The 24962-nt window shown below is 49.2% G+C and overlaps 1 protein-coding gene across 6 annotated transcripts in view; it reads left to right on the forward strand.

Moving 5' to 3' along the window:
• The window catches only part of ACKR2 (atypical chemokine receptor 2), an 87812-nt gene extending 66076 nt beyond the window's left edge, over positions 1-21736 (forward strand). For 5 of the 6 annotated variants that reach the window (XM_060162267.1, XM_060162268.1, XM_060162270.1 and 2 more), the window contains one exon: positions 19362-21736. In XM_060162267.1, coding sequence (XP_060018250.1) covers positions 19362-20551 — 1190 coding nt within the window. In that variant the 3' untranslated portion in view covers positions 20552-21736. Of the gene's footprint in view, positions 1-9110; positions 9316-19361 lie in introns of those variants that run through there. The other variant, XM_060162272.1, reaches the window with a different exon arrangement.
• Positions 21737-24962: the final 3226 nt, after the last annotated feature.

Here is a 24962-nt window from a genome sequence, read left to right on the forward strand (position 1 = left end):
GTGCCTACTTTCTGGAGGGTTTTTATCATAAATGGGTGTTGAATTTTGTCAAAAGCTTTTTCTGCATCTATTGAGATGATCATATTGTTTTTATTCTTCAATTTGTTAATATGGTGAATCACATTGATTGATTTGCGTATATTGAAGAATGCTTGCATCCCTGGGATAAATCCCACTTGATCATGGTGTATGATCCTTTTAATGTGTTGTTGGATTGTGTTTGCTAGTATTTTGTTGAGGATTTTTTGCATCTATATTCATCAGTGATATTGGTCTGTAATTTTCTTTTTTTCATAGTCTTTGTCTGGTTTTGGTATCAGGGTGATTTTGGCCTCATAGAATGAGTTTGGGAGTGTTCCTTCCTCTGCAATTTTTTGGAAGAGTTTGAGAAGGATGGGTGTTAGCTTTTCTCTAATTGTTTGATAGAATTCACCTGTGAAGCCATCTGGTCCTGGACTTTTTGTTTATTGGAAGATTTTTAATCAGTTTCAATTTCATTGCTTGTGATCGGTCTGTTCATATTTTCTATTTCTTCCTGGTTCAGTCTTGGAAGGTTATATCTTTCTAAGAATTTGTCCATTTCTTCCAGGTTGTCCATTTTATTGGCATAGAGTTCCTTGTAGTAGTCTCTCAGGATGCTTTGTATTTCTGTGGTGTCTGTTGTAACTTCTAGTTTTTCATTCCTAATTTTATTGATTTGAGTCCTCTCCCTCTTTTTCTTGATGAGTCTGGCTAATGGTTTATCAATTTTGTTTATCTTCTCAAAGAATCAGCTTTTAGTTTTATTCATCTTTGCTATTGTTTTCTTTGTTTCTGTTTCATTTATTTCTGATCTAATCTTTATGATTTCTTTTTTTCTGCTAACTTTGGCTCTTGTTTGTTCTTCTTTCTCTAGTTCCTTTAGGTGTAAGGTTAGATTGTTTATTTGAGATTTTTCTTGTTTCTTGAGGTACGCTTGTATAGCTATAAACTTCCCTGTTAGAACTGCTTTTTCTGCATCCCATAGGTTTTGTTTTTTTTGTTTGGTTTTTTTTTTTTTTTTCCGGTACACGGGCCTCTCACTGTTGTGGCCTCTCCCGTTGCAGAGCAACAGGCTCCGGACACGCAGGCTCAGCGGCCATGGCTCACGGGCTCAGCCACTCCGCGGCATGTGGGATCTTCCCGGACAGGGGCACGAACCCGTGTCCCCTGCATCGGCAGGCGGACTCCCAACCACTGCGCCACCAGGGAAGCCCCATCCCATAGGTTTTGGATCATCATGTTTTCATTGTTATTTGTCTCTAGGTATTTTTTGATTTCCTCTTTGATTTCTTCAGTATCTCTTGGTTATTTAGTAACGTATTGTTTAGCCTCCATGTGTTTGTGATTTTTACGTTTTTTTCCCCTGTAATTGATTTCTAATCTCATAGCACTGTGGTCAGAAAACATGCTTGATATGATTTCAATTTTCTTAAATTTACTGAGGCTTGATTTGTGACCCAAGATGTGATCTATCCTGGAAAATGTTCTGTGCGCACTTGAGAAGAAAGTGTAATCTACTGGTTTTGGATGGAATATCCTATAAATATCAATTAAATCTATCTGGTCTATTGTGCCATTTAAAGCTTGTGTTTCCTTATTAATTTTCTGTTTGGATGATCTGTTCATTGGTGTAAGTGAGGTGTTGAAGTCCCCCACTATTATCGTGTTACTGTCGATTTCCTCTTTTATAGCTGTTAGCAGTTGCCTTATGTATTGAGGTGCTCCTATGTTGGGTGCATATATATTTATAATTGTTATATCTTCTTCTGGGATTGATCCCTTGGTCATTATGTAGTGTCCTTCCTTGTCTCTTGTAACATTCTTTATTTTAAAGTCTATTTTATCTGATATGAGTGTTGCTACTCCAGCTTTCTTTTGATTTCCATTTGCATAGAATATCTTTTTCCATCCCCTCACTTTCAGTCTGTATGTGTCCCTAGGTCTGAAGTGGGTCTCTTGTAGACAGCATATATATGGGTCTTGTTTTTGTACCCATTCAGCAAGCCTGTGTCTTTTGGTTGGAGCATTTAATCCTTTCACGTTTAAGGTAATTATCGATACGTATGTTCCTATGACCATTTTCTTAATTGTTTTGGGTTTGTTTTTGTAGGTTCTTTTCTTCTCTTGTGTTTGCCGCTTAGAGAAGTTCCTTTAGCATTTGTTGTAGAGCTGTTGTGGTGGTGCTGAATTCTCTTAGCTTTTGCTTGTCTGTAAAGCTTTTGTTTTCTCCATCGAATCTGAATGAAATCCTTGCGGGGTAGAGTAATCTTGGTTGTAGGTTCTTCCCTTTCATCACTTTAAGTATATCATGCCACTCCCTTCTGGCTTGTAGAGTTTCTGCTGAGAAATCAGCTGTTAACCTTATGGGAGTTCCCTTGTATGTTATTTGTAGTTTTTCCCTTGCAGCTTTCAATAATTTTTCTTTGTCTTTAATTTTTGCCAATTTGATTATTATGTTTCTTGGCATGTTTCTCCTTGGGTTTATCCCGTATGGGACTCTCTGCGCTTCCTGGACTTGGGTGGCTACTTCCTTTTCCGTGTTAGGGAAGTTTTCGACTCTAATCTCTTCAAATGTTTTCTCTGGTCCTTTCTCTCTCTCTTCTGCTTCTGGGACACCTATAATGCGAATGTTGTTGCGTTTAATGTTGTCCCAGAGGTCTCTTAGGCTGTCTTCATTTCTTTTCATTCTTTTTTCTTTATTCTGTTCTGCAGCAGTGAATTGCACCATTCTGCCTTCCAGGTCACTTATCCGTTCTTCTGTCTCAGTTATTCTGCTATTGATTCCTTCTAGTGTAGTTTTCATTTCAGTTATTGTATTGTTCATCTCTGTTTGTTTGTTCTTTAATTCTTCTAGGTCTTTGTTAAACCTTTCTTGCATCTTCTCAGTCTTTGCCTCCATTCTTTTTCCAAAGTCCTGGATCATCTTCGCTATCATTCTGAATTCTTTTTCTGGAAGCTTGCCTCTCTCCACTTCATTTAGTTGTTTTTCTGGGGTTTTATCTTGTTCCTTCATCTGGTACATAGCCCTCTGCCTTTTCATCTTATCTGTCTTTCTGTGAATGTGGTTTTTGTTCCACAGGCTGCAGGACTGTGGTTCTTCTTGCTTCTGCTGTCCGCCCTCTGAGAATTATCTTATTTTAGTTGGAGGAGTCAGGGTTCACATTGTGATGATAGCTCGGCCTCCCGTCCCCCAAGAACATCCCCCTACCTGGGATGTTTCAGGTGGAATTTGTGCTGTCCCCTGCTTATTATGCCCAGCTCCGTGTGATACTGTGTGTCCTTGACAGGAGTCTGGTGGCCAAGGGCCAAGGAATGCCAGGAGCTAAGAAGCCATTCAGGAGGAAGACCCTTGAGCAAGGTCTGGGGTGCGCAGGAGTGCAGGAGGAGACTGTAAGTCGTCGAAGGTGCGCCAGCACCATTATACAAGTGCTAAAGAATGAATGGGGCTGGGCACTGAGTGCCGCTCACCTCGCAAGAAGGGCAGAGGACCACACAGTGCGTGCCTCCTGAGGGAAGAACAGAACCACCTGTGAAGTTGCAAACCTGAATCTGATCAAACCTCCCACTTCCAATTCACAGGAAATACAGAGAGCAGAGAAACGTGTTAAACAGCACCATGAGGATGCAACCAGCACAGTCCAGATGCCGGGAAATTTACGTACAGGTTGAACAACCAAGTTGCAAGGAAAAGCAAAACGATAGAGGTGGAGAGGGAACCTACAGATCTAAAAATACTTAAATATATATATCAACCACTAACGGTGCGTGGACCTTAATTGGATCCTGAATCAAAGAAACAAACGGTGATGGGAAAAATTTGTGAGACCACTGACTGGATATTTGATATTAAGGAATTAGTGTTAACTTTTTAAGGTGTGACAGTGGTCAAAGCCCTTATCTTTTAAGGACACATACTGAAATATTTACAGCTTACATGAGATGTCTGGTATTTGCTTCAAAATTACACAGGAAGGGGTAAGTGGATGGGAGCGTAAGTAAAAAGATTGAGCACTAGTTGATAATCGTTGAAGCTGGATGCTGGATACATGGAATTATTTTATACTATTCTGGCACTTTCTCGAAGTGTATGTTTGAAAATTGCCATAATAAAAATACTTAATAAAACTATAAAACATATGTGGTGAGGAGAAAACATCTGGATTTGGAAGGAAGGTGCAATCAGCCAACTGGCTGGGGGCCGTGAGTGGGAGTGCAGGAGTCAGGCTGCCTGGGCCTGGGACACACATGTGGGGAGGGCCTCCTGGATGGGCAGATGGGGTGAAAAGGTGAAGGAGTGGTCGGCAAGCCTTGCAGTTCTCAACTGTTGATTAACAGTCAGCTTCCTCCGTTTCCAAGACCTTAAAAGTGTTTAAAAGAAAATAATTCCACAGAAACAAAATTGGCCACAGAAAGCTGTCCATGCCTCCCACCTACTTTCAGGCTCTGTTGTGAGCACCGGTTTCCAAGCCCTACACGATGTCGTCTTTGCTTGGAGCCTGAGGGTGCGTGCAAGCTGCTGCTGTTTGCCGTCCCTGACCTCGGGCTGGCCAGGCATCCTGGCTTCAGTCATGTCCTCATGGGCAAAGTCCCAGAGCCAATAACAGTGTTCCAGCTGATGGAGTACGGACGTCATTGGGTCCAGCCCTCTACAACTGCTCTCCAGAGAAGCCCCAGGGAGTAGAGTCTTTGTGTCCAAGCAGCACTGGGAGCAGTCTTAGGTAAAAGTAAGTAATTCTGCGGAGTTTTCATGTTGAAGCATACGTTCACCCAGTACACTTGTATTGCATGTCTGCTGCATGTCAAGCCCTGGCTGGGCTTTTCCGTGAGGGATTCGCAGATGAGTAAGAAATAATTTCTGTCCTAGAATAGCTAACTAGATCTGAGTTGGAGGGAAGGGAGAAGGAAGGAGCAGAGAATTAAACAGAATATTCACATACGTTATGGGCAAGAGAGCACTGGCATGGGAATCAGAAAGTCCAGGGGCTACTATCAACTGTGGGTTTCTGGGCAAGTGACTTTCCCTCTCTGACCCTTGGCAATCCTGTCTACAAAATGGGTGTGATAACCTCAGCTTGGCCTAACCCACAGAGAAGGCATCTGGAGAACCAATACATTAGCTCATGTAATATATGGTTGAAGGTATTTTGATAAATGAATAAATATGTTGATTTCAAACAGATACGTTTTTACCACACCAAGGGACTGGTAAGTGGCGAAAAGATTACATACTGCCTCCTACCTTAGCTGAAAGCAGCCCCCTCCCAAGGCCCTGAGCTCAAGACCCTGGGCAGATGTACAAAAGGGGAGACAACATGTCTGGGGTGGCTGGAGGGGGCCAGCTGGCGGAGGCGGCGCAGAAAGAGGTAATGGAAGAGGTGAGATGAACATTTCCTTCCTGCTGTGCTGTCAATGGAGAATAATAGGAAGAAACTGGTCTGAGATTTTGACACACGTCTAATCATAGTGACTAGACACAGGTGCTAACAGAACTTCTAAACTGTGGGGCAAGTTTGTGATTTAGGAATTCCAACTTTAAGACCCTGGAGATGGACCAGACTGACCCTCTTGTGGGCTCAGCCCAGAATCGGGTGAACTTTGCTCAAGGAATACAGAGAAATAGAAAGAAAGAGACAGCAAGTGAGACAGAGGCTGAGGCAGGGCCAACCCGGGGCTCTTTCATCTAAAAGCCACTTTGTCAAGTGCTGGCTGGGCTCCATCAGCAAATCAACTGGCCGCCTCTCAAGCTCCTGTTCTGTGTGGGTAGCACTGGATACTCTGTGTGCAGAGGAACAAGGCCCTTGACCTTGGAGAATTTGCAGAATGATGGAGAGACAGATTTGCCCCTGAATAATAATTCCCCTACAGACTCGGGAAGCTCAGAGCAGGGCATCAGGGAGGCCTGGAGAGACTTGGGGAGGCTTCTGTGGGGAGACAGGCCTGGAGCTGGCTCATGGAGGACAGACTACAGGCAAAAGCTTGACAGATTCACAGTCAGTCCTTGACTGAAGAGAGAAGCAGGTGTTTTGAAAACGTGATGCCACTTTTCACTGTAATTAGTAAATGTGCCCTGTGAGTTAGGAGTATGCCAGTATAGTAAAGATTTTAAGGTCCCTACCCTATAGTTTAAGGGCATTGTGTCCTGTGGGAGAGGCCTGTGTATCCTGGCTGAGTGGCTTCAGAGGCTGCGTCTACTCCCTTCCCAGGGAAGATAATCTTTGCACATCTTAAAGAGAGCAGAGAAGATGAGTTCAGAGCCCTCTCCCTGCAGCCCACATGGGAAAGTCCTGCTGCCCCCTGACTAGTTTCTCTTGCTGCAATGCACTGCAGTCACTGTTTTGGCTGCCCTTGGAGCCAGTGGAAGACAGCTGGTAGCTCTCTCTTGGGTGGAGAGCAGTTCCTCTGTATGAATTTGAGTAAGTGTTGCCCAACTGTCTGCCACCCGGGCTTCTCAGCAACTGTCACTGCAGCAGAGCAGAGAAGGGGAAGTCAAGAACGAAAACCTCAGGGCATGAGGTTGGCCGGTGCAGCTATGGGCCGGGTCAGGATTGGGGTGGAGAGCAGGATGACAGACTGGAGAGGAATGGAAAGACCTGGGCCTACCTGGCCAGCCCTTCCTGGAACTCCCTGGCACTGGAGCCATGACTGACTTCCCCTGACTGGAACATGCCTGTTCCAGGAAAAGGCCCAGCTCTTGCTGGAAAGATGCCTCAGTGGGTTCCAGGGAAACATGACCACTCATGCAAAGACTCTGAGCTGCCCCCATAACCTGCCCTGCCCACCAGGGAGTGTTTGATGTGCTGTGGCTGGGAAGTCAAGTCAGCAGGAAGCAGATGGTTTGAGATATTTCAAAAGAGGATGAGACAATTTGAACAGCAAAAGAAATAATGATAATAATGAAATAAAATTAATACTCATGAGTCTATACTGATATAAATAAATAAATAGGAAGAAAGGCTAACTTTCTTACAGTAAAATTCCAATTTAAAAATATAGAAAGGGGCTTCCCTGGTGGCGCAGTGGTTGAGAGTCCGCCTGCTGATGCAGGGGACACGGGTTCGTGCCCTGGTCCGGGAAGATCCCACATGCCTCGGAGCGGCTGGGCCCGTGAGCCATGGCCGCTGAGCCTGCGCGTCTGGAGCCTGTTGCTCTGCAACGGGAGAGGCCACAGCAGTGAGAGGCCCGCGTACCGCAAAAAAAAAAAAAAAAAAAAAAAAAAAAAAAATATATATATATATATATAGAAAGAATGATGGAAATAGAAAGTGACCATTTGGCAAACACCACAGTAATAATCGTTGTCAGAAAGCATCATCGGTAGATGCTAAAATTAGTGGTAAAAGTATGATAAGCAGGATATTTGCATAGTTTCAAAGTACCTCCCCACAAGATGCTTATTACAAAGGAATAAATAGTAATTTCATGGTGGAAAAACCTGGCAGACACTACCTTACCAAGTGATCAAAGTTAACATTGCCAGTAATGAGCCATATTAAAATGAGGTACATCTGGTATCATGCGCTGAGAGGGACACATCACTTCTCTGGTGTTCCTGCCCAAAATGCATAGCCTCAATCTAATCATGAAGAAGCATCAGACCAAAATTTAGGGGCATTCTACAGTTCTCTTCAGAACTGTCAGGTCATGAAAGATAAAGCAAGACTGAGGAACTGTCTCAGAATGGAGAGACCAAGGAGACACAACAACAAAATGCAGGGTGGGGTTCTGCTTCAGATCCTGGACCAGAGAAGGGACATTAGTGGGACAATTGGTGACATTCGAATAAGGTCTGCAGATTAGTTAACTGTGTTGTGTCATGGTTCAGATCGTTGTATTGTGGTTTTGTAAGATGTTAACGGGAATTCTGTGCACAATTTTTTCAAGTCTAAAAATTATTTTTAAATTAAAAAATTTTAAAAAGGGAGTGAGGAAGGAGCCCAGGTTCTAGAACTTAGTTGTTCCCCAAGATGGAAGCAGGACTCTTTGCCTTATTCTCCCTATTGGTAACTAGCATTTGGCCTGGAGAGACTTGGAGACCCACCCACTAGGAAGGTCCCCTGGTTCCCTCTGTGAGAGTGAGAACCCATCACAGGCTTGGCCTCCTGTGGCCTGTCGATGCCAGAGAAAGGCAAATGTCTGCCTTTGTCCACCTCTCTGGGGACCTTCAGTTCTCATGCCTGTCTGAGGGAGGCACCATCCCCACACCCCCAAAAGATCTGAAAACCACGGCTCAGAGAGGTGAAGCCACCATCTCTAGGTCACACAGCAGGTACATAGCCAGATTCAAGCCCAGCTCTGTGTAACCCAATTGCCAGTGTCTGTAACCACCTGACATTATTCTATTACTGCTCAGTTCAGGTAGGGGCAACGAGCATTCACCAAGCAACTACTGTGTGTCAGGCTGGCAGTGGGGCTGGAGGTGAAGGTGGCTGAGACATTGACCCTGGACCACAGGTGCCATCCTGGCGGAGAGGAACCCTCATACTGCCAAGCATATGGCAGGCAGTGTGTCGCACACACATATTCGTTCATTCAGTCTGCTCTTGCCTGGCCCTGGACTCAGGCTGGTGGGTCAAATATGGTCCTTGCCCTGGGAGCTCGTGACCCAGTATTGGAGCAGACAAGTGAACAGACAGCTAGCTATGCGGAGATTCATGCCATGATGGGAATGGCAGGGGGAGTAGGGAAAGGGAAAGAGGGAATATGGTCTAGAAAGTCTAGGAGATGAGAATATCCCTGACACTGTGGGTGGAACAGACACAGCACTGCTTGGAGGGAGTTAGGGTCAGAGAAGGAGGGTTGGGGGTGAATGAGGGAGTGGGTAGAATCCTGCTGGGGAGGTATCCAGGACCAATGAAGCTGGAGGCTGGGAAGGCCACCTAGATAGGGGACAGGGTAAGCGAAAGCCTGGAAGTCTGGACTGAGACAGTTCATGTTCTTGGCCCAGCTGCAGGGGAATCGTTCCAGAGAAGTATGGTTGGGGACACATGTTTTCCAAAGTAATTAGAACCTCTCTTTGGGGGAGATGTTCTTTCATGGGGGCAGTCATTTGAGCTTGACTCATCTTCAGTGAGGGAAACAGCTTGTGGCTGTGCAGCTGAGGTGGGTCTGGGGCAGGCGCAAAGAGGTACTTTGTTCCAGCCGGAAGGCAGGATGTGTGCAGGAAGCTGTGCAGGGAGGGGAAGAGCTTATGAAGGATCACTCCCTCTGCACTTCACTGAGGAAGAAGGACCCAGGCCCTACTGCTCTCCTCCTGGGTGCGAGGTGGACATCCCTAGGCAAGTGGAGCTGGCTCTGGTAGGTTTCTGAAACTCTCGGAATGGGGTGGGCCCTACACAGGGGCCACAGGTTGAGACTGGATCTAGTGGCCCGGAGAATGTGGACTGTGTGGGGAGAGGCAGGTGCTAAGCGGGGTGAGTGTGGAGCTCTGTCTCTAGGGCAGCTGTTGGAGCAGTTGCCCCAGCAGCTGGGGAGTAAGGTGGTCTGCTGGCCCCTTGCCCCCTTGATTCCAGCTCAGAATCTGCTTCGTGGGTTCTGGAAATCCCTGAGAGTTGCTACCGACATGGCTGGGTGACCTCAGGCATTCCCTTTCCTCTCTGAGCTGTACTGTGATGGGGACAGATGAGATGGCCTTTAAGGGTCCCCCTCCCAGGGCTGAGGTTCCCAGCACCCATCCACACTCTCTCTTTATGCACCCCCATCCTCTCTTTTTACCCCCAACTCCTGCCAAGTTCTCAGTCCCTCCATCTGCCCCAAACAGTCCCAGGATCCCCTCTTATTCATCCCAGCTTGAGCCAAGTGTCATTTTAGGGTCTGCAGGGGAACCAATAGTTATGTGCTAGGCACTTATTTCATTATTATAAAAATGCCACCAGGAAGCATTTTATAGGTGAGAAAACTAAGGCTCAGAGAGGTTAAGTAATTTGCCCAGGGTTACTCAGCCGTTAAGAACTGGACCAATCTATAGTCTATTCTTCCATGCTGCACCATGCTGAGTGTACCACCCTCCCTGGGGGTGGTGGCGGTGGAGCGGGTATTTCATTTTGACCCCAGCATAACGCTGAAATGCAAACGCGAGGAGCTCGAGTAGCGAAATTTTGGGCAACAGCGAGAGAGGCCCCAAAAAAGGCAAAAATAATTCAGGAAAGATGTGAAAATCTTCAGCAGCAGCTCCTTGAAGAGTCGGGCTCTAAAATTGCTTAGTTTTTATTAATTGAAACAAACTTTGGGAGGAAGGGTTGCTCTTATGATTTCATCAATGTCACAAGCATCTCTGTTTCCTGGTAAGAGCCAGGAAACATAGAGTAGTGTGAGGTCCCAGGGAGTGGGAAGTGGGTGGGCCTTACGGATCCCAGGGAGTAGGAGGCAGCATGTCCATCAGGAGGCTGCAAGGGGCCCCCTGCCTGGTGGGGACCGGACAAGGCCACTTTCTTCCAGCCAGGCTCTGTGACTCCACAAACCTAGGGAAGGTTAGTGCAGGAGATGGGGGCTCTGGGCATGAAAAAGGCAAGATACACCAATATGTTCCCAAGGGTTATTTTGGAGGGAGGTAAGATTATGGGGAGATTTTTAGCCTCTTTTCTATTTTTTTTCTTGTATTTTCACATTTTACATTGAGCATATATTACTTTTGTAATCAGGAAAAATACATGTTAAAAAAGTAAAAAGGGGGCTTCCCTGGTGGCGCAGTGGTTGAGAGTCCGCCTGCCAATGCAGGGGATACGGGTTCGTGCCCCGGTCTGGGAAGATCCCACATGCCGCGGAGCGGCTGGGCCTGTGAGCCATGGCCGCTGAGCCTGTGCTCCGCAACGGGAGAGGCCACAGCAGTGAGAGGCCCGCGTACCGCAAAAAAAAAAAAAAAAGTAAAAAGGGAGAGTGTGTGCAGTGGTCCAGGACTCAGTGATCAGGGCTCTAGGGTCAGCTCTGCCTGGTTTGTGGTGAGGCCCTGAGCTTCCTGTGAAACCGGGGAGGGGACACCTGCTACTCTCCTCACAGGGAAGCCAGGAAGACTTGCAAGGACCAGGGTATAAAAGAGCCTCATGTAAATGTCAGGACTGGTTTGTATTGTTTGCATTGTGTTTTATCATCACAAGGAATCCAAATGCCATGCTTCCCAAGGGGGACGGTGCAGGGGGCAGATGTCGGTCCTGTGAGTCTGCGAGGGCTCACAGCAGCTCGCAGTGTGTGGTTCAAGGCTCCAGATCTAGAGCCGACTGGTGGGACTTGATTTCTAATCCTGCAGTACACTTGCTGTGTGTCCTTGGGCATGTTACTCCCCCTCTCTGAGCCTCAGTTCCTCACTTGTAAAATGGAAATAACAGTAGTGCTTGTCTCAAAAGGTCATTGTGAGAGCAGTAAGTACCTTAACACATATAAAGCTTGGCGGGCAAGTGGGGGAGCGGCGGGGGGAGGGACCACAACTCTCTTGTTATTTTCTTTGAGAGGCAATGTAATTTAGTGTTTAAGAGCATGGACTCGGGGGAATTCTCTGGCGGTCCAGTGGTTAAGACTCTGTGCTTTCACTGCTGGGGGCATGGTTTTAACTCCTGGTTAGGGAACTAAGCCATGCTGCATGGTGGAAAAAAGGAAATGGACTCTGGGTTTTAGTTCCTGGTCTACTACTCACTTGCTCTTGGGCCAGTTCCCTAATCTCTGTGCCTCAGTGTTCTCAGCTAGAAAATGGGACTAATGATATGTTTAATTTCTATAAGGTAAATATGAGGATTAAATAATATATGTGAAGCTCCTTGTCCCTGCACCCAGCACACTGTCAGGGCTCCATGGTGTTAGCCATTATAATAACTGCACCACATTTAATCCCACGAAATCCTTTGCTGTAGTATTATTTATTTTATGATGAGAAAACAGCCTCGTGGAATTCAAGGGTTTAGGATGGAAGCCCTGACTTTGTCTTGGGGCTGCATGAAGGTTTAAGCCCAAGAGCATCCCAAACTGAGCAGTGGAGCAGAGACCCACCTCTGCCCCCTGAGTTGGTCATTCCTGAATTCTCTCCCTGCATGCCATTCCCATGGCCCTGGACCTCTTTCCTCCTGTCCTTGTGTGGCTCCCCGTTCCTTTTCCTGTTTTCTATTCACATACCATCAGTCCCACAACCAGCCTTCCATTCAAGCATCCTGAGCAATGGCAGCCTGGTCTCCTGTCACTCTCCACCTCTAGTCCCCAACCTTCACCCCTATCTTTTAATGAGCTAGCCTAGACTCTGGGCCTAGGTTCAAATCCCAGCTCTGCTACTTACTAGCTATGTGCCCTTGGGCATGTTCCCTAGCCCCTCTATGACTCAGTTTCCTCACAGGTAAAATAGAGGTAATAACTATCCGCCTCAGAGTGTTATTGCAAAGATGAAATGAATTAATGCATGTGAGGTTCTGAGAACAGAGCCTGGCCCATAGGAAGTACCATGTAAGTGGTGGGTATTGTTGTTGTTATTGTTATACATACAGTAGAGTTTAATATCTTGTGTTTTCCCAAACCCAGCAGGAAGAAAAGAGAGATCCCAATGCTGTTACCAGGTCCCCCACCTGTGCCCCAACAGAGCACTTTCCACAGCCCGACACTGTGGTCGGAGTGTCAGTCACTTCACAACTCCTGCCTCAACTTTTCCAGCCACAGCTGGGCCAGGAATACAGGATGGGAATGCTAGAATTATAGGCAGAGAGGGGGGCCCATCACTAGCTGAGCCGGGTTGGAGTCCAGGCCTTGGGACTCTGTCTCCACCCTAGTCCTCCCAAAGCAGTCAGGGGAGCCTTCTGAGGGAGGGAGCAGGGGGTGGCCACAGGGAGGCTTGCGCCAGCTGGAAGTGGCCTTGAACTTGGCTCAAGTGGAAACAGTGGGGGCTCTGGGCCGGTCACACTCCATGGTCATGGGCTCCCAAGACTGCTGAGGCAGAGCTTGCCCAAGCTGAGGAAATAACTCACAGAAGGAGGGTCTTGGCTCAGCTGTGTGCAGGGCACCAGTGTGGGAGGGAGAAAATCAGGCCAGGGAAAAAGGAGGCGAGAGAAGGGAGGGAGAGGGTGATTGTGCTGATTAATTGCATGGTCATTTGTTGAATGCCTCTCAGATGTCAGCCCTGTGCCGGGGAGTTCCAACGCCTGGGAATCCCCAGTCTAGCAGAGGAGGCAAGTGATCCTCAAAAGGTGACTCTGTTTCTGGGAGGTTGATTTGAGGCTGAGGAGTGACCTTTTTTTTTTTTGGCGGTATGCGGGCCTCTCACTGTTGTGGCCTCTCCCGTTGCGGAGCACAGACTCCGGACCTGTAGGCCCAGCGGCCACGGCTCACAGGCCCAGCCGCTCCGCGGCATGTGGGATCTTCCCGGACTGGGGCACGAACCCGTGTCCCCTGCATCAGCAGGCGGACTCTCAACCACTGCGCCACCAGGGAAGCCCAGGAGTGACCTTCTGTGAGTGCTTGGGGGGCTGGGGCAGGGGGTTCACCAGGCCAGTGGCCCAGGTAGCCTCCTGGGAGGGAAGGATTGAGATTGCATTTTAAAGGATATAAATCTTTTTCCAAGGAAGCCAGCAAAATTATCGTCCACTGAAAGTGATCTCAAATGTTATTCTTTGTTTTATATTACAAAAGCCGGTGTGGCCTCTTAGGGTCATGTTTGATCTTGTTAATTCACTGGTCTCAGCTGCACTGTGGGCAGCACACTCAGCATGGGGGTGCTGTGGTCAACTGGGAGGGGACCTACACGTGACCCTGTCCTCAAGGCCTCTTGGCTGGGGAGGAGGGCAGCTGTGGGGTTGATGTGAAAGGTGTAAAAGGGAAGGTGGTGGGTGACAGCAAGACAGGCAGGTTTGGTCATGCTCCATGGGATCCTGATCGGAGGTATGCTGCTAAAGGTTTAACAACCGCTTCTCAGCAACGGTGGGTGAGGGAAGGGAAGCTCCAGTTTATAGCATTTGCCTTGGTGTAAATATTCCCACCATGATCAATTTCAGGCTACTGATTTATCACTGAATGTGGAATTGGTTAATCCCATGATGGCTTGTTGAATGCCTCCCAGATGTTGCATTACTGGCTCTCGCCAGCCGGTACGAGACAGCCTCAGCATATGGCTGACTTTGAGTCTTCTCTGCCACCCATCGATGAGGCCAGAAGTCCCACTATCAGAGGCTCATCCTTCAAATTCAAGTTTGGTTCATGTTGAAAAGGGGAGCTGGGGGAAAAGGGCCAGTTCTGTTACTGAGTCCAAGCTTGTACTGCTCCCCTGCACGACAGGGGACGAGGCGTTGGGCAAGGAATAGAGACTTTATTCAGAAAGCCAGCAGGCCGAGAAGATGGGGGACCCGTGTTCCAAAGAATCATCTTACCTGAGTTATTAGAATTCAGGCTTCTTTTCTACTAAAAGGGAAGCGGGGTGTGGCTGGTTGTTGCAGACCTCTTGGTACCAGCCAGACCTCGGTGGGGATGTGATGATCCTTTGTTCCTGCAACTGACCACGTGGGACTGGTCAGATGTTCCTGTAAACCTTCAACAGACAAATGTTATTTTTTGTTCTGCAAATTTTTATCTCTATGTGAATGAAAAGTGTTACACCTTTAATGGTCAAGCTTGGGAGGCAGAGTCTTGAGAAAGGGTTATTATGTATATTTCAGGCTGTAAGCATCATTCTTTTACTGTTGGATGAGACAAAGGTACAGAGCCTGCATGGCTAAGCCCAGGCAACAGAGCCAATGTGGAGTCAGCTTTGTTCTTCTCTGTTACAGTTCTACCTTGTATTGTTAGGGCCATCCAATCCTGGGCCCATCATTTGCTGATCTTAAGCTGTGGGCAGTTGGGCTTCACCTCTCCAAGCCTCAGTTTCCTTATCTGGAAAACGGGGATCATAATGGTACTGCTTATCAGAACTATGGTGAAGATTAAATGAGAAGGAGCTCAACTAACATAGCTACCTTCCTGTCTAGATGGACATAGCAGTATCCTCTCTCTTATTGCCTCAACTTTGACTTCTCTGAGAGGCCTGGGGAGGGGAGGCCTGGATCCTCAGGAGAAGACATTAATCTCCAGCCAGATTCTTGCTAAGTTAAAGCTGGAGCCAGCCCAGGCCAGCAGCCTCAGGATGATGTTACTGCCCCAGAGACAAGCTGTAGTTTGCCCTTGTGCCCTTGGCTTCATTGTACGGGAAGCTCAGCTGACCTTGCCCTTGCTGTCCCTGCTCCTTTCAGCCTCCTCTCTATCTAGTTGTCCGGATTCCCCAGAGGTTCTACTCCAGAGCTTCATTCGGGATTGCCTTACTATCTGTGAAGATGTGAATAACTGACACTGCAATCCATTCCTCTCAAGGTGTTTCTGGGTAAGCCAAATAAATGAATTCCAGTATTAAGGAAAAGTGAAAAAACAAAAAAAGGGAAAACAGAACAGGGCTAGATGGACTATTAGGGGTGGGGTAACAGAGACCTGAAGGGCAGTCAAACATGGGGTTTGTGGCTCAGTGCAGCCGTACAGAGATGACTCACTGTATGCTTTGCGCAAGTAGTTCTCTTTCTTTGAGTCTCTGTTTCCCCACCTGTAAGTTGGAGGAGGTGGACACCATGCACTCTCACTCCCTCAGTGTGAGATGTGGAGGGCACAAAGGGTCACAGGAAGTGACCCTATTGCCACTGTGTCAAATTACCACAAATTCAGTGGCTTAAGGCAACACAAATTTATTAGCTTAAAATTCTAGAGATCAAAAGTCTAAAATGGGTCAGCCCAGCTGCATTCCTTCCGGAGGCTCAGGGGAGGATTAGTTCCCTGCCTCTTCTAGCCTTTAGAGGCTGCCTGCATCCCTTGTCCTGCAACCACCTCCCTCTGACCTCTGTTTCCACCGTCACATTTCCTTCTCTGATTCAGATACTCCTGCCTCCCTTATAAAGGACCTTGTGAGTACAGTGGCCCCACCGGGATAATCCAGGGTACTCTCCCTAGCCCAGGATCCTTAATTACTTCTGTCAAGTCCCTTTTGATATGTAAGGTAACATATCCACAGGCTTCAGGGATTAGGATATGGACATTTTGGGGAGGCCACTCTGTTGACCTGTAGGGAGACTACGTTTCCCAAGGAGGCTCCATAAAGCCTTGGGGGCATTAATGGTGGAATCTACCAAGGCTGGACCAGCCAATGAGGGCGAAACCTGGGCAAGCAAGACCTCCTGAGCTCAAATCACACCTCTCTCAGGTGGCCCCTTTTGAAAACTGCTAGACAGGGCAGAACAGAGGCCGAGAATGAGATGAGACCAGGGACAAGGCACTGTTTCTGAGTCTGAAGACCTGGGGCTCAGATGCGCTCAGCCAGTGACTTCCCGCGTGATTGTGGAGAAGTTACTTTGCTCCTGGGTTAAGTGGGGCTGACAGTTCCTTCCTGGTTTGCCTTCCAGGACTACCAGAGTTGATATGAAAGTGCCTGGCCAATTGTCACGTGCATATGACACATGTTGGTTGCTGTTGTCATCGTTGTTGGTATTATTGGTGAAAGTGATGGGAGGGGCTGGTGGCCCCAGAGGTCCAGAGAATGTGGAAAGATTCCCAAGGTGAGCGATCAGGAGGCCAGAGGCCCCGAGAGGGAAAAGAACGGAGTGTTCCAGGTGAAGGGAGCCTTGTAAAGGTGACCTGGGCCAGCCTGGGGCCTGCTGACCCTGACTTCTGGCTTTGACCAAAGCAATTATCAGACTTGGTTGTTTGCTAAAGCAAAAGCCAGAGACTTTCAGAAGCCAGGTCAGGATCAAGGTCAGTGCTAACAGACTAGAAGAGCTGGTATTTAATTAGTGGTAACTCCTGACTAATAAGCCCTAATCAGGCCCAAGTGCAGAAGGGCACTCCCTCCTCCCAATGCCAGCAGCTCATGGACTCCCAAACCAGCCATGTGCTGGGGGTGGGGGTGGGTGCCTATACTGGTGCCCGGGAAAGAGGGGCTCAGGGACAGGAGAGCCCAGATGCACAGGAGGGGAGTGAAGGACGGAGAAAGGAAGGCACAGGGCCAAGTTCTCAAGGCCAGTCAGGAGCAGAGCCCAGCCCTAGTTAAAGCCGCCCAGGCTGAGGTCTTGGGGTGGGGTTAGGACATCTGTGTTTCCCCAACATCTGGCCCAGAAGCCAGTTGACAGGAGCCCAAGGGTGGGGCAGAGGCTCAAGGAGTAGGAGGACTCCAGGGCTCTCCTGAGAGAGGTTCTGCCTCAGCAGAATTGCATATTTCCATCACAGGGTCACGGTGTCATGGATACTAGAAGGGCCAGCTGAGGACCTGAGTCAACATTTCTTTCAAAATTCTACCTGGAAAAAAAAAACAGACTAAACTTCTACTGGGAGGGAAAGGACTGGGGAAAATGTTTGCAATATATATGTAAAAAGCTAAAATCCTTACTATATAAAACCTCTTATAAAATGAGAATCCCACCATTAAAACAGTAAATCATGCACAGAAGACATACATACAAACTAATACATTCAGTGTATTAACAGTTCAACCTCATTTGAATCAAGGAATAAAAACTAAAATACAGAGGTACAAGGTGGAGTTGATTTGTATTTCTGGGTTTGTGGCCCATTATCATCACCAGCCAACAGGTCTTATTCTGGTGGCTGTGCATGATTGCCTGCTTGGGCCACAGATTCTTTTTTTTATCTCTTTCCTCTCTCCTCCCCAAACCCTCTTCCCCATTGGTGAACAATCTAATGTGCTGAACATGAAGTCTCTCTCCTTTTAGAACACAGAACAGGATTGAGCATAATCCTTGGTTCATGACACGTTTCTCACTGGTTCATGTGAGGCTCTCTTTTTAAAATTATGTTTAATAATACAATTAAAACCTGGGAAACTGCTGCCCAGAGAGAACTTGACCATGGACAGTGACCTGCCCCATCCCATGTCTCTGGCTTCTCCTGCCCAGGCAGCCACCATCTTCAGTCTTGTGCCTATCTTTCCCCTGTCTTTTATCTCTTCGAGCTCCTTCACAGCATATATTCATATACTTCCTGAGGTGGTGGTTGTTTTATATATATATATATATATATATATATATATATATATATATATATGTATGTTTCATTTGTCTTAATTTTATTAAAAAGAGTATCATGTAAATATTTTTATCATGTATGTATTTTTATGGAACCTGGAGATAGCAGTAAAGAGGTAGAGACACACAGGGTGATGATGAGGGTTGGGGGGAAGAGGTCTGTGATGTCTCCCACGTTTCAGTCTTAGGTGACCGAATAGCTGGTGGAGCTCTTCAGTTAGATAGACAAGGGAGAGGAGAAGAGGCTGGTTTGGAAGATGATGAACTCAGCTCTGGGCAAAGCAATAATTTAAGCAAATGTTTATTGAATGCCTCCTATGTTCTGGGCATCCTTCATAGAGCTCTAAATGCTCTGCCTGAATTATAACATTTAAGCCTCACAAGAACCCCACGGAAAGGCACTATAATTAATATCATGTTAAAGATGGGGAAACTGAGGGATTAGTAGGTTTAGTTCTGAGTCTGTCGACATGCTGGTTCACACCTTTCTGCTGCAAACCTAGAAATAGTGGATAAAATATTTTTAAAATATTAAATATTTATAAATGAAGATATTGACATAAAACTAAATATGTATAAATAAAATATTTTTAAAATAACCAAAGGAAGGGAAATCCTCAAGTGAGAGAAGTCAAGAGAATTCAAAGCCAGAGTAGGCACACTAGGTATTTATAGAAAAAGCAAGCCCCACTGAAGAGAGGCTCTCATTAAAAAGAAAAAATTATAAGCCACACAAAGAAGAATAATTTCAAGCCACACGTGAGGAAGAGTATGTACACAATAAATAAGTGAATTGGTATCCCCAAATAATAAAGAAAAACATGAAAGACATTATCAGTCTTTATAAATGATGAGGGGGAAAATAAGCGAAACCATCATGAAAGAAGTGAGTACTGGGCTTCCCTGGTGGTGCAGTGGTTGAGAGTCCGCCTGCCGATGCAGGGGACACGGGTTCGTGCCCCGGTCCGGGAGGATCCCACATGCCGCGGAGCGGCTGGGCCTGTGAGCCATGGCCGGTGAGCCTGCGCGTCCGGAGCCTGTGCTCCGCAACGGGAGAGGCCGCAACAGTGAGAGGCCCGTGTACCAAAAAATAAAAATCAAAAAAAAGAAGTGAGTACTGTGAGAACATCTGAGGTTAAGTCAGCTACCCAAGGTGACATAACTATTAAGTGGTAGCCTTGGGCTCCTCATCCTTGTTCCCGTACTTGCTAGCCTATGGGTTACTGGCGTGAATGCAAAGAGTCTATTGGACACCCCAGAGCACTGGCTAAAGTGGGTTTGGAGAGAGGGTGGATTTGTCTCCTGTTGCTCACACTGCTCTCTGGCCCACAGAGCTCCAGCACTGGATGTGTCCTCCCGCCATGGCCGCCACCGCCTCTCCTCTGCCACCCAGCACCAAGGTGGCCAGTTCTGAGAACAGCAGCTCCTTCTATGACTATGAGTACTTCCTGGGCAACGTGGCCTTCATGCTCTGCAGGAAGGACGAGGTGCTGTCGTTTGGCAGAGTCTTTCTGCCACTCTTCTATGGCCTGATCTTTGTGCTGGGCCTGAGCGGGAACCTCCTTCTCCTAGTGGTCTTGCTCCGGTGTGTGCCTCGAAGGCAGATGACCGAGATCTATCTGCTGAACCTGGCCATCTCCAACCTCCTGTTTCTGGTGACGCTGCCCTTTTGGGGCATCTCTGTGGCCTGGCATTGGGTCTTTGGGAGTTTCTTATGCAAGGTGGTGAGCACCCTCTACACCATTAACTTCTACAGTGGCATCTTCTTCATTAGCTGCATGAGCCTCGACAAGTACCTGGAGATTGTTCACGCTCAGCCCCACCACCGGCTGAGGACCCGGGCCAAGAGCCTGCTCCTCGCAGCTGCCGTGTGGGCTGTGGCCCTGGCTGTCTCCATCCCCGACATGGTCTTTGTGAGGACGCAGGAAAACGCCCCAGGCGTGTGGGACTGCTTTGCGGATTTTGGGGGGCACGGGACCATCTGGAAGCTCTTCCTCCGCTTCCAGCAGAACCTCCTGGGGTTTCTCCTCCCCCTGCTTGCCATGATCTTCTTCTATTCCCGCATTGGCTCCGTCCTGGCCAGGCTGAGGCCCCCAGGCCAGAGCCGGGCTCTGAGGATGGCCATAGGCCTGGTGGTGGCCTTCTTTGTGCTGTGGTTCCCGTACAACGTCACCTTGTTTCTGCACTCGCTGCTGGACCTGCAAGTCTTTGGGGACTGCAAGGTCAGCCAGCACCTGGAGTATGCGCTGCAGGTGACAGAGAGCATCGCCTTCCTCCACTGCTGCTTCACCCCCGTCCTCTATGCGTTTTCCAGCCGCCGCTTCCGCCAGTACCTCAAGGCTTTCCTGGCCACTGTGCTCAGACGACACCAGGCTCCTTACCTTGCCCAGACCCCACCGTCCAGCTATTCTGAGAGTAGTAGGCTCAGTGGCCAAGAAGATATAACTGGCATGAATGACCTCGGGGAGAGGCAGGCGGAGGACTCCCCCAACAAGGGGGACACAAGGAAAAATTCAGCCTGAGTGGCCACACCACAGTCCATGAGAGCAGATGGGACCCAGCTCAGCTGTGCGTCCACCAAAGTCCTCCCTTCAGAGGTCTCAGTGACCATGTTGCTAAACCAGTCAGTTCTTGGTCCTCAGCCATCAGCAGCGTTCACTGTCTCCTGTCTTCTCCCTCCTCTTTCTCCACTGCCTTCCAGGACTCCATACTCGCTGGCCTGAATGGCTGCCGTAGTTTCCCAGCTGACCTCTGTGCTTCCTATCCTCGTGCTCTCATCCAATCTACACCCAGCAACCAGAGTAACCACAACACCCTCAGCCATCTCTCCCATCCCCCTCAGAGTAGCCCGAGGCCTGCCACCCACCAGACTTCCGCCTTCCCTGTGGCTCAGCTGGGGGAATATTACTGCAAGACTGTTTGCTATAACAGCCTTGAAGGTGGATCCAGGGTCTGGCAGTCAGGAGGGGCTGGAGGTGCTCCACACATGGGAGTCTGCGGGTGGGAGGCAGAGTGAACACGTGTTCCTGGTGGTCCAGGAGCATCTGCCTCCCTCTGCCTCCCACGCCCCCTCTCAGGAGGCTTCAGGGCTCCCTAGACCCTGCACTATCAAGTCCAGAACGTTTGTCCAATTTAAGCCTGGAGCTTTCACAATTAGAATCCCATATACCGTTTCACGCTTGTACTCCTTCACCTCCCTTTTCATTTCCTGGTTGCCACACCCATTGTTCTTTCCTGCACGTTCCAGTCTTTGCTTTTGTGCTTTCCGGCTCCCTTATGGAACAGGGATCATTTTCCAGCCAGGTATCCCCTCACCCTTGTCGTGTAACTGAATTGGTTGAAACCACTCCGGGGTCACTCTGCCCTGTGCTTAGGGTGGAGGTTGGGTAGAGCATGGGTCTTTGATCAGTGATGACCTTATGTTTCCCTGGCACAGTGATTCATTTATGGATGGACACATGACCCAGGCAGAGCTTGTGAAATGTAACGTGACTAGAGCATGCTAGAACAGAGGCATGAAACTGAAGCCAAGGGGATGTGAGGTCTGGAGCTGCTCCTTCATTGGCTCGAACTTCAGAAGGTGAGGTGACAGCAGTGAGTGAGCAGATCCTGGGGGCAGCGCTCGAGCCCTAGAATCAAGGCACGGCTGAAGCTCATCCCAAGCCTGGACTTGACAGTGACACGAACCAATAAATTCCTTTCCAGTTTGGGGTGGTGGTGTTTTGTTACTTGCGATCTAAGGATTCCTGACGGATATGCCCTGCCTGGGTGCTTCATGTCTCCCACGGTCAGCATCCTTCCTGCCCGCTGACAAGTCCACTGAGAAGCCTTTCACCAGGGAGCCCCTGGCCTACAGTGCCATCTCTCTTTCCTGAGCTTCTGAAGCATCACTGCTTTCTCCTACCTCCCAGAGCCACGTGGCACAACCTGCCATGTCTGTCCTGCAAAACCCAGCACAGAGCCTGGCAGACAGTAGTGCTCAGAGGGAAACCTTTAGATGGATAGATGGAGACCAGGAGGACATACGGCTGGGTGAACGTAAGCTCCAGGGGAACAGGGACTCTGCCTGGTGTAAAATCTGCATCCCCCGTGCTTCAGTCAGTGCTGGGAATGTAGTAGGTGCTCACTACCCTTTTTTTTTTTTTTTGAATGAATAGCTGGATGGATAGAGAATTGAGCAGGTGGTCAGTATCCTGCCCACTCTTTCTTCTCTTCCCCTGAGCTTGGATGGTCTGGTCACAGCACATGTGTCATGAGCAGGGCTGTCCCTGGATGTTGCCTGAGTTGACCTGGCTGATTTTTCCCACTGTGTCTCAGCTCTGGTGCCTCTGGTTCTCTTTCCCCAACGCCCCAGATTCCCCACTGTCAGGAAGGACTGTGAGCCCACTCAGTCCCCTGGGAAATGAAGATCCTCTGGATATGAAGGTGGTAGTTTGTTTGAGGATGTGGTGGTGACGTTCTATTTTAGAGCTCTTGAAATCTTGCCCTACAGGGGACCTCAGTCCTGCCCACATGGCAGCCTGACTGGTGAGATACAGCCTGAGCCGTACCGGTAGGATCTAGGTTCCCAGAGTCTCTGACTTGGGTGCCCGTGACACACAGATGGGATGGGACAAGGTATGCCAGGCAAGGGACACCCAGCAGGGCTTGTCACCAGCATTGGTGGATTTGCGTGTGTGCACGTGGGTGGTCTGTGTGCGTGTGTCTGTGTTGCTGTTGGGGCCGTGTGGAGCACATATGGCTGTGTATATGGATCTAGCGTGAATGTGTCGCTGTGTCCACGTGCGTCTGAGTATGTGCCCGTGGGTTTTCCGTGTGTTCCTATGTGCCTTTCTCCGGCTGCGTAAATGTGGGTGTGTGCTCTCTGTAAATAACAGGTGTATAAGATGTAGTGCCCTGGAGCCTGTGCCTAAAGGGGAGGAGAAGGCCTGGCTACAGGTGGCCCATTGGTCCCTCCCACTGTCCAGTTGCCACACACCGCAGCTGACCACGGTGAGGGCTCTGAGTGCAGTTTGCGAGAAGGCTCGCTGGCACTGGTCAGGGAGTGAATTGGAGGTTGGCTCTCATACACAGGTCAGGATGGAGAGGGCCGGGACAGTGCCCTCTCCATCCTGACCTGCCTTCCCAGCCTGGACCTTGGTTCCTCCTGCCACTCTCTGTCCACCCCGAGGCTTGGCTTCCCGTCTGCACTGCCCAACATACCTGTATTTCCTACCTGAGGTCTGAGGAAAGCCCCCAGGATTCTCTTGGCTCTCAGGCTCTGAGGCAAGGGAGACTCTCCCGCCTGGCTGAGCCAGGGAGAAGGGTGGGCATGGCTCTGCTTGGGAACAGGACTGCCCACCCTCCACCTTGTGAAGTGTGGTGTGAGCGTTCACAGCAGTTACTGCCTATAGAAGAATATCCCTTTATTTTCCTAGGGGCCTGCAATTCCACCACTGGCACGTCATTCCTGATCTTGCTTTGTTATAAGCTATCCTCAGAGAGGATACACAGAGGGAGAGAAAATTTGGTGCAGAAATGAGGGCTTCGCAGACAGAACTGCTGGGTGAGGACAGGCAGCGACTAGATGCGTCCTTGTGGGTCTCAGTCTTTTCACTGCCCCCTCTGCCGGGGCAGGAAGGGTGCCCTTGTGGAGCGTGTGTCCAGCAGTCCCCAGGCCAGGGGGATTCCCAACTACAGGTGCCACGGGCCCCTCCCCTGCCAGCAGGTGGGCATGGGCCTCCACGTGCACAGGCTAATCCTGGCTGCTCGCCACTTCCTGGGGGGAGGGGCTGTTGTTATGGTGGGCATCCCTGACTGTGGGATGGTACACTCGTCTTCACCTCACACCTGACCCCCCCTGAGGCTTCCCTCGGTCCCAGGCAGACCCTCAAACCGATCCCAGGATCCATGAAGTTCCTGGGACATCTGCACGTGGTCACTCTCAGCTGAGGCCTCTTTGTCCTGACTTAGTGGGCTTGGGCCCACAGCCCCGGCTCCTGGTCCACAGTCCTCTGGGTGTGTGGAAAATGAAGGGATGCAGCACCCAGGTCGGGGCGGGGCCAAGGAGGTGTAGGAAGCCCTGTGTCTTCACCCCTGTTCCCTCACCTGCTCTGGACAGGGCCTGGCTGCGTGGAGGAGGTTGCTGGTAAGCTACCCAGAGGCACCTCCTGGCCTCCAAGGCCCCTTCTCCCTCTCCTGTGTGCCCCATGGGGCTCTTCTCCTTGCGCCCCTGGCCCTTGTGGGAGGGGGTCAGATGCCTGGCTTCGCCTAGCCAGTCAGAGCTCTATCAGGCTCCAGGCAGATGTCACCATTTGGGGGCAGCTAGACCCAGAAGAAGGCAGGCCCCAGCCCAGCGTCACCCAGCTAGTGAGGACAGACTCCTGTCCCCGGCCCGGCCCCTGCCCACTCTTAACAACCTGTTATGCTGGCCAAACTCGGGGCAAAACAGGCAACCTTAAGACAAAGGAAGAGGCCAGTCAGAGGTGTAGGGTTGGGGTAGCAGAGAGAAGCCCCCTGGGTGGTCCCTGCAGGGGGTCCATGCTGCCTGGGCCTCCCTTCTCCAGGACCCTCTATCAGCTCCCACGGTCACTACCCTTCCTGTCCCAGCCCCAGCCAGGGCCCTGCCGTCAGCCCGCTGCAGCTCTGGCAGTAGCACCCTCTCACTCTCTCCCAGCCCTGGTAAGCACGCCTGGCAACAGGGATTGTCTCCATTTCACAGGCCGAAAAGCTGAGTGAAGGTGGGAGGGGAAGGAAATTATTTGAGGACATGAAGTAAATTAGCCGAGTCTGGAAGTCATGTTTCTGTAATTGAATCTACATTTAGGGAATTGGGGTCAGAGATGAAGGAATAAGATACCAAGCCCTATGGGTTCCAGTCTGGAGCAGGGGGCAGGAGGCAGAAACCAGGACACGGAAAGCAATGACATAACAGATGTGCTGTGATACACTCGG

Source organism: Lagenorhynchus albirostris, chromosome 10 (assembly GCF_949774975.1).
Source record: "Lagenorhynchus albirostris chromosome 10, mLagAlb1.1, whole genome shotgun sequence".
In the NCBI taxonomy this organism is placed as follows: domain Eukaryota; kingdom Metazoa; phylum Chordata; class Mammalia; order Artiodactyla; family Delphinidae; genus Lagenorhynchus; species Lagenorhynchus albirostris.